This window comes from Merops nubicus, unplaced genomic scaffold (assembly GCF_000691845.1).
Source record: "Merops nubicus isolate BGI_N331 unplaced genomic scaffold, ASM69184v1 scaffold22820, whole genome shotgun sequence".
Classification (NCBI taxonomy): Eukaryota; Metazoa; Chordata; class Aves; order Coraciiformes; family Meropidae; genus Merops; species Merops nubicus.
Window position 1 is genome coordinate 47,025 of NW_008585207.1, and position 9,762 is coordinate 56,786.

The window sequence follows — 9,762 nt, forward strand, 5'->3', positions numbered from 1 at the left end:
CAAGGCACATCCCTGACCAAGGGAAGGATGAAAGGTCTAAAGATCCACTGTCCTTCTACACTTCCAGAAAGCTACTTTGCAAGAACTCACTTGGCAAATTAACCCAAAAGACAAGGATGAAAATAAGATGAAAACAACAGTTAGAAGCTTGCAGCCCTTATCTGGTAGGAGTATCCACTCATTCCAGTTTTCAAATAAGAATGTTTTATGCAGTCAGGGTTTACATGTTAATATTACCAGTATTTGTTATCTTGCCCCCATTCTTCTCAGCATACAAACCCTTTGGTCAGTTTTTATCGGATCTTTCCATGAAGTAGAGACTTAAGTATGACGTCATATTTTTCCATTAATATTACAAAAAAGGCAAAAAGTTTACTAATACACAACAAAATAAGTTACAGAACAAATTAACCTTTTTAGACATCAGACACAGCAGTCACTAAACAAAGCCACAAGAAAGCAGAATTATCAGTTTTGTAGCCATCAGAGCTACCATCACTACCCAGAACCATTCCCACCACCCCCAACGGCATCAGGCTGTGGTTTTTCCCAGCTAGTTCTGATGCTTTAAGACTCTGCTCCCATTTTAACAGAGGCACAAGTGGATTAGGAATTCCTGTCCTCTCTGCCCCTTTGGAAAAGAAACCTTTAAAGCAGGTCTGCTTTTTCATGCCTTTGAGCCCCACTCAGCATGGACAATGAAATGAGTCTATCTATTTTCATTTAACATTTAAAAAGGAGAGCTTCAAGCATTCATATCATTAACCTCAGAAGAAACACACCCAGCAGCATAATACTAACAGGCCAATCAATTAAATTTAACCAACACAAAGCATTTATCACCTTCAATTATTTAATTCAGCCCATCAAAATGGAAACGTTCCCAAATCACATCCCAAATTATATTCCCTCTGTTTTACTACTGCTGTCTTCAAGTCTCCTGTCAGATGAATAGCATTTACCCTCTCAACACCTATGTAGTGTTATTTGTGCCACTCTAGAGAGGGAGACAGTCAGAGCTGTGGTACTGAGTGTGAACAAGAGACCCAGGAGTAGTCTAGAGTGCAGCTCTGACTGTGCCCTTTAGGTCTCAGACTTGCATCCTCAACACTGGAGCTCCCTTTCTGCCTTACTTTCTCATCCTTCCTGTTCCTCTCGTACCTCCTTCTATCCAAAAAACTGATGATCTCTAAGATTATTAGTAGTACTATCATTGTAAATTTACACAAGGAAGCTTTCAAAACATTTTTGGCCATGAAGACTGAAAGGCTCAAGCACAGATTTGCCCAGTTTGTTATAGGTTTGCACATTACCGTATAAAAGGCTTTGCCTCACCTGGTGACCATGAAGAGTATACAGAAGTCTTCCTTCTAGCAAATCCAGAATTTTAAGAGTTGAATCATTGGAGGCAGTAACCAGATAGTTTCCAGAGGGGTGAAAAGAAAGACTGTTTACCACAGCACTGTGCACTAAGGATGGAAAAAACGTATATAATAGTCACCAAGACCAGTTTACATAAGAATAAAATAAAGTACGAGCACATTCCAATTTTCTGTTATAAAGTTTAACAGGAAAATTATCCCGGGGGAACCATTCCACAAAAATTTTTCAGTGCACTGGAGAACAAGGGCAGTACTCAATTCTTGTAAAAATAGGCATTACTTAATTGAAAGGAAAAAGGAAGCTTTGCCAATTATTCTGGGAGATTTAAGGCTACAAAAGCTTCCAGCATAGTGCCAAAAATGTAACAATATGCACAAGTGGGCTATACAATTCTGTGAGAGAGCTGGACATTCATGTATTTTACTACCTTGGAGCTGCTGTTCTTGCTCCCAAGTCATTCTAAAATAAAATCTGTATGGTAGTACATTAAGTAGAAGACTGAAATTACAATGAAAGACAAAATTTGAAAGACAAAATTTCAAAGCTGGCATTGAAAAGGTTCTTCAGTTTACAACCAAACTCTAACCAAGCCTGGGTTTAAGAGAAACTAGGAAAGAAGCACCAGCAACTTGACAGCGGTCCATCCAAAGTAAGTATTATTTCTTCAGATATCCAACTTATTTCATCAAAAATTTAAACAAAGTATGAATAGACAAGCTATGAAGCATGTGAACTTCCAATAGAGCAATCCTTCCTGCACAAAGATGAAACCTAGAGTTATTTTGAAAAGAGCTAAAGAAAACATTCTAGGAAAAATACCAAACTACGCTAATTTCATTGTAACATTAAACATTTACCTAACTCAGGGTGTTTTTTCCCCTCCCTGAACTTTTACAAAACAGGCTATTGAACATATTTATTTATGAGAACATGCAGTACTTTACACATGCACAGCTTTCTGAGCATACGTGACATTACAGAATATTCAGACTGTCCTTGAAGAGGGTTTTAACTACCCAATTATTCTTAATGATATTATATGCCCTCCAAATGTTCTAGTATCTCATCTCTACTACTACCAATACATCCCCCCTAACTAAATTCATATTCCTATGATTATCTGCTGTGCGTTTCAAGTTCATACTGCATGTTAAAAAAAAAAAATCAAAATACAGCTTTAAAGACACTGGAACCAAATAGTATTTTTTTTTTTTAGATGTAGATTTGGAGCAGAAATCTGAAATAACCTTGCTTAAATATAAAACAGAATGCATCTACTTTTGAAATTCTCAAGAAGGTTAGCTACCTCAGCTTAATTTCTGAGAACCTAACTCCTCTTGACCTAGACTATTAAAAAAACACAGAAAAAAACCTCAACACAAATGACTTCAGAGAATTTATTCTGGTCGATGAACACTGCTTCTATCACACCACTAGATCTTCCTCTACCCTCCCAGCCCTGTATTACACTACGTAGTAAAGGAAAAAAATGTCTATGTGGAGTTTTTCCTCCTGAAAGAGCACTGAATACATTTCTCCTTTGAAAATTTTATTCCAAGTGATTTGTAATATTCGTGAACCCATTAGTGTCTATATTCAGATAAAGGCAAACACATTTTGTCATCCAAGGCAAGTCCTGAAAGGAATCACACCAGAAATAGACAAAGTTAATGATGTACCCTCCAGGTTCCAGATAGTGACTAAAGTATTTCCAGCTTCACCAAAAAACCTTTTCATAATGGAAAGAAAACACACAGACTGTGGCCATGTAAGCAATTGCAGCTTCTGTGCCCAAGGAGTTCTCAGCTGCCATAAGCTCAGAGAAAACTTCATCTCTCTTGCACCAACCTACCTCATACCTCCCAAAAGACTATTTACAGCAGCTCTCCAAAAACTTGCCAACACATCCTGCAGCCTCACTTGATTTCATTTTGTAAACAATAAATCGGGTGCAGCACAAGGTGGCACCTCTCGGTGACTTGTTGCTCAAAGCCTACCCTTCTGCCAACCAAGCCCTAGGAGAACAGCCACCAGTGACAGGACTTATTCTGGGGGGGTTGATGACTAACGCTGGGTCATGCCAGCCTGCGGAGCGACTGAACTTGACTGTCACAAGTCTGACAACGCTCTTTTTATGTAATCAGTGAATGCAACCACTTTGTAACCAACAGTGAGAAGATCATTTAGGATGGACTTGACACAGTCACAGCCCACAGCAAACAGATAACCAACATCCAACCCTACATGAACCATACAAAAGCACCAACTGTTTTTTAAACAGCAACTAAAAAAAGGTTAGAACTGTTTCCATAAACCTGTAACAGAGGTGCCCCAAACACAACTTTGCACAGTGGAAAAAAACATGTCAGGTAATAAAGACTGACCCTTTACGCAGGGGGATAATCTGCTGTAGAACAAAAGTCAGTGCCAAGGAGGAGATTGAATGAACCATCTGTCTGTTCTCTTGTACAGTGAATGTGACCACAGAACGCTTTACTTCCCTAAAAAAACTCCAACACATTGTACAAAAGGTTTTGCAGTTCACTCTCTGCTTCCAACTTTCATTTACAAATGTCATAGTTGGAACAAGTTCTGGCAATAAGAGCAACACTGCTAAAAGCCTCATCCGTTTTGGAAAACAACCCAGCTTTAATAGGCAAGAGTCTGTGGCAGAGCTACTTCTCTAGTGACTCCTCAATGCAACTCAATCTTTAAAATGGACTCCCTTGAAATCCGGCAGCACAAGCAGGTACTGAAGGCAGAGCTGCCATCTAGTGGGACTGAACAGGCTGCTTTGCAGGGGAGAGCCACAAAACTACATCCAATTTAGCCAAAACACATGTGCACAAACCCTCAGAAGAGCAGAATGCACAAACAAATTTCCAGAACATGTAGCTGCAAACTGATACGTTTGTCACAGGAGTACAAAGTGACTGCCTACACCTACGACTGCAATTTTAGGTTTCTTTGGCTTTTATGGCTATTTCTAGTTGAATATTTAATGCACAACTATGATTTACACAGTAGCTCTTAAAAATAACACTCATAAGAGGAAAAGATTCCTTCAATAGTGAGGAGGTCAGACTAAAACGCCATTCAGTAAGGATGTGATACAGGGGAAATACATCATTCCAAGACAAAAAACAAATTGCCAGCCAAATTTAAATCACATGAGATTCAGACAATTTAATAGCACTAAGTGGAAAGCAGGAAGAGATGATTTTTAAGCCAAGATATACTGTGGCTGGAAACACACACTGCGGATCTTGCCACTATTGCAAGGGTGATAAGTAAGTTAAAGGCTGATCTGATACTGTTCAAGTATTTAGACACACTACGTATTTTAGCAACAAGAATTGAGAAAGGTGTTTCCAAGCTCTGATGTGGTCACAAGTTCACAATACTTATTACACAAAGACTCACACTTCAGTATTCATTGTAATTGTTCCAATTCATCGGTATTGAGCCAATACAAGTCATCAAAAGTTTCATTTCCATTAGATTGGGTTAACCAGAGAACTGTGAGAGATTGTGAGACCATAAGAATAACTGAAGAAATAAAAACATAAAGCTCATTCTACAAAAGTTCAGGGAGTTCAGGCAGGGTTACAGTTGAGGAATTCAGAGTGCTCAGTTTGACTACCCAGGGAGAACACACTCAAGAAAACCATCCCACAAGCCAGGAACAAAACAGTACAGGAACAGAAAGCTGATGCTTGAAATAAGGAATATTATTTTTTTTTCCTACCCAAGAAAAAATCCTGTTCCAATGACAGTGGTGTCACGATCAGTGCTTAACAGATCAGATGATCATGATAGTGTTTCCATCTGTACACAGAGACCAAAAGAACAGCCCACTACATACAATGGAATTACAAAAGCATTCTGACTTTCACAGACTCTTTCTACCCCTCACCAACCTCTTTTGGGGGAGCTTTCACTTTTTTTTTTTTTTTTTTAAATGGACCCAAAGGACTTTCATGATCTTAAGTTTTCCACAGACAGTCTCCATTTGCTTTGAGATCATTAACTCCCATTGCTCTTATCTATCAGAAGAGGTCTATTCTTTCACAGATTGCTGTGAAGGAAGACAAACTCAAGAACCCTGCTCCTTAAACACTGCTACATTTTCGCTGCCTTTCTGTAGCAAAGGAAACTAAAGAACCCGTATTGAGAGCCTGTAAATTCTTTCATGGCCTTGTAAGTAAAGGGACGTACAGTCAAAAGCACTTCAAAAAAACTAATTCTAGTTACATAAAGCTAGAAGGACCAACAACTTTAATTTAGAACTCAATTTTTGTCTCTTAACTTTCAAAGTTAGCAGGAATCAGCTGCAAGCTATTTTACTGCTCTGCCTTTTCTGCCTGGCATTCAGCTGTGAGGCTGTCACAGCAGGAAGACACCATCTGATGTGGATGGTGGAAAGAACAGCACACCAAGCTCCAGCCCCATACCTCAGATCTGCTTTACTAGCATGCCAGAGCAATCTTCATGAAAAACTAAGAAAACTTAAAGTTTTCTAAGCTGTCTGTATTGGAATCAATGACTGAGAATGTATGGAATGACAAAATGCTACAGCACCCCTAAAAATTGTTAATAGTAAAGAAAAGCCAAATTTAGGCTCAAGAAACTCATATGCACAACAGAAGACAATCAACCTCACAGAAGCTTGCAGAGATGGGCAAACACCCTCCTCCTTGCCAGTTCTACCAAAGAGCAGCACTCAGCGGTTCGACAAGAACAGGTCATGGGAGGAGATGGCATTTGGAAGGTAAGGAAGAAAATTAAATAAAATAAAATTTAGACTCCTAGATAGAAAAGCTAGCTACTCCAAGGACAAGCCAACCTGCACAAGCCATAATAAGGTCAAAGCTAATTCTAGAAGCTGAAAACCAAAGAGATACTGGAAAAGGACTTGTAAACATGGATCACGGTAGAGAACCGCAACTGGCTGGTTTTGATTTTCCTCCTTTATTAACTTTTCCTCATTTTCTCATGAAGAACTTAACCTGCTTCACTGGAATATATCAGACTCTTACAGGCTTATTCAGAAGCAAATGCCACATCCATCTTACTGCACGCCATCTCCTCAAGAAGAGCCAAGTGGCATCACAGATAACACCTATGCATACCTGCAACACAGGACAGTATCAGCATTGGGGCTCTCTTGCTTTTTGATGGTGGGCAGAGGAGGAGAAATCAGAACAGAGCTGTTTCTCACCGATATGAGAATTAGTCTTGGAGCTAACACAAAGCAGAGCACGATGTTGGGTGAAAAAAGGCTTCCACTTACAGACCTAACCCCCATGCCTTTCTGGGAAAGCAGCAGGTGATGAAGAAACAGTCCTTAGACTTCAGAGCAATTCATATCAACACATGGAAAGGTCCAACTTATCTAAGTTCTTAACTTGCCTTGATAATGTTGAAGAAGTCTATTCATCCTAACGTCCCAGACCTTCACTGTGTTATCTGTACCAGCCGCAGCAATGCACGTACCACTGGGATGAAAATCCACATGATTCACAAACCTGGAAACAATTGGATTTAACCACAATTTATATGTGACTCTTGCTAAAGATCAAAAAGGTCTTTTCAAGAGGGAAGCTGCATCATGCTGCATTGAACATTACAGAATGGAGGAGATAACCTGAAAATATGTATTGCTGAATTTTTCTTAAGACCTTGCTAACAACCCCAAGCAGACTGCAGGACCTGTATGCAACCAATTTTCATTTTGAACACACAAGTACAGAAAAACCTTCAGAAACTTCAGTGAAGAGCATCTTGTAACTCCTCATCCAACCCACACAGGAAATTGGATAAAATTAATTATCCATTGAGTATTCTTGTAACAAATGCTGAGTGAGTTGAGAAATTTCAAAAGACTGTTTGGACAAGCTATATTCTTAAAAGCACTCGAAAAAATAATTCTGTCTGAATTGGTCTTAATATGTTACCTTGAAAGAATACAGCTTTGTACTTAAAAATACAATGCAGAAAGAAGTTAGGAAGATTCCAGTCTCAGTTCTCTACGGACTTGGTCTGTGTTTCTGGACACATTAATTTCTGCTGTAGCTCAATATTCTCCATTAAAAAACAAACAAACAAACAAACAAAAAACACACAAAAAAACAAACCAACAATTTGACAGCTGTTTTTCTGAATACAAAGTGTTTTGTGGAATAACCCTGTTATTCAGAAATTTGAGGACAAAACAAAGCATTTTTTTTTGCTCTTTTACTTCAACTCACAGCAAAATAAAAAAAAAGATTAACATAGCTAGAAGAAGAAAAAGTATTTAAGAACCTCCAAAAATAAATAAGCACAAAGAAAGTAAGGTTTGACAGGTTGGACAATATATAACCCTGAAGGCTCCAATCTGGAGAATTCAAAAGAAAAAAGTCAAAGCAATTGAAAAGGAAGCTCTTTTTGCATCTCGACCTCAGCTGGCTGCTTTTGTAAGAGGTGCTAATGATTTTTAAGAGATAGAAACGATTGCCAGGACAAGGACCTCTGACTGCAGTCACAAAACAAGGTGTACATTCACCAGACATCCCTATTTCAGAAATCACAAGAAGGTTGGTCCTCGTGCACCACTAGGTACTTACCCCCCATGCTCACAGAAGGAGTGTATACATTCTCTGCTGGTTTTATCCCACAGTTTGACAGTTTTGTCATCGCTGGCTGACGCTATCAATCGCCCATCGGGAGAGAATCTAAGAGAAGAGTTACAACCATTAAGAAAGCCCCTAAACAAAACATGTACAGGGTCAACTGGATTTGCCCAGGTGACAAGATATGTTGGTAAACGCGCCTTGCTCTTCAAGAAGTCACACTGGCATGAGGGAGACTAAAGTCCCAGTCATTGTACATTGAGGGGAAAAAAGACAAGCCCCAAGTCCTCCAACTAGCCCCAACTGTGTAAGCACATAAAACAACCCTCAGGAAAAGTCTTGAGTCTGACATAAGTTCTCCTGTCCCACCTGCTTCAATTTAAGTGTATCTCAAGTTGTTTCTCTACCCCCATTCAAAACCAATCCTACCTTTGCCACAAACATTCAGAGCAAACAATTACTCCCAAGCTAACAGCTGCATCAGGAGAAGCTTCACCATTTGAGTGTCTTGGATGAATGTATTAAGTTCCTATCTCAAAATTTCATATACAAGACAGATTAATCTCTCCCCCCAGAAGCATACATGTCACAGGATCAGGACTTGAGTCCCTACCAGAGAACTTCATCATACATACTGGAAAAATATTCTTTCTGCTCCGTTGTGGGCATCTATAGTACCACCAGTCACTGCCACCACCACATGCAAAAACTATAATGAACTTCTCACCTAAACAGAAACTGTGGCTTTATCCTAGGTGCATATATACATAAAAACTCATCAGAGCAACTGAAATAGGCAACTGAAACCCAAATTTGAGACAGTTATCAGGAAATCATGGTTTTATTATGGCAGCACTTTGAAACGAGCACAGGGGATCATTTTTAACTAGAGGCACGACAAGCCTAAAAGTAACTAAGCTGAAGTAACAGTATAAATCTCTCCTTTTGCCTCTGTTAGCAACTTCAAGATGCAGAAGTCTCCACCCCAAGTAAAAGCAAAACACAGAACAAATCACTAAGCAGGAAAGTCTCTGCTTGAGCAAGATGGCTGAAGAAACACAAAGCAGTACACAGCTATCATCTCTCTGCAGGCTGGCAACACACTGCAGTCACCAGAGACACCTCAATCATCCTGAACAGAAGCGTGTGACAAGACCACCACACTCAGTCTCTGCCTTGAGGGACAAATCCCCACCTGTTTGTCAGAAAGCTGTCCTTACCTGGCACAGCGAACCCAGTTTATGTGTTGGCTGAGTGAGAACAGAAACTTCTGCCTGTGTACCGTCCACACTTTGACTGTCTTGTCATCAGAAGCTGTAACTAAGGACTGGCCATCGCTGGAGAAATGAACGCTTCTTACAGTTCCTGTATGAGCCCTGAACACGGTAGATTCTCCTTTGCTATAGAGAAGAAAATAGAACTTTAGAACTCCACAACAGGGCAGCAAGAATGTTATGCACCTGAAAACACAAAGCCTCTGTATGCTGGGCAGTGCTATTAACTGCCACTTCTGTGGGAACTGCTTGTGTTTACATTAGGAAGAAAACGTTGACCAGCCCCAAACAAACTCATGCTTCGTGAGCTATATGGAATACACAGGCAAAACCAGTCGTTCCCATTCAATACTGGAGCCCGATCCAACAGGAACCAACCTTTGCTTCCTATGAAGGGGCAAAAATGCTGGTTAATTTGTGCAACCATTTCAAATAACGTTTATGGAAACATGAGCATAATGGAAGATGATGAGATGCTGCACTGTTACCAA

General features: G+C 39.7%; 1 protein-coding gene across 1 annotated transcript in view; it reads right to left on the reverse strand.

Annotated features, from left to right (window-relative positions):
* POC1A (POC1 centriolar protein A) overlaps positions 1-9,397 on the reverse strand; it is a gene marked incomplete at its 5' end in the record, with an annotated part of 46,902 nt that extends 37,505 nt beyond the window's left edge. Inside the window, 4 exons of the mRNA XM_008946928.1 lie at positions 1,336-1,469; positions 6,796-6,911; positions 7,992-8,099; positions 9,218-9,397. Of these exons, the coding sequence (XP_008945176.1) occupies positions 1,336-1,469; positions 6,796-6,911; positions 7,992-8,099; positions 9,218-9,397 (538 nt within the window). The remainder of the gene's footprint in view (positions 1-1,335; positions 1,470-6,795; positions 6,912-7,991; positions 8,100-9,217) is intronic.
* Positions 9,398-9,762: the final 365 nt, after the last annotated feature.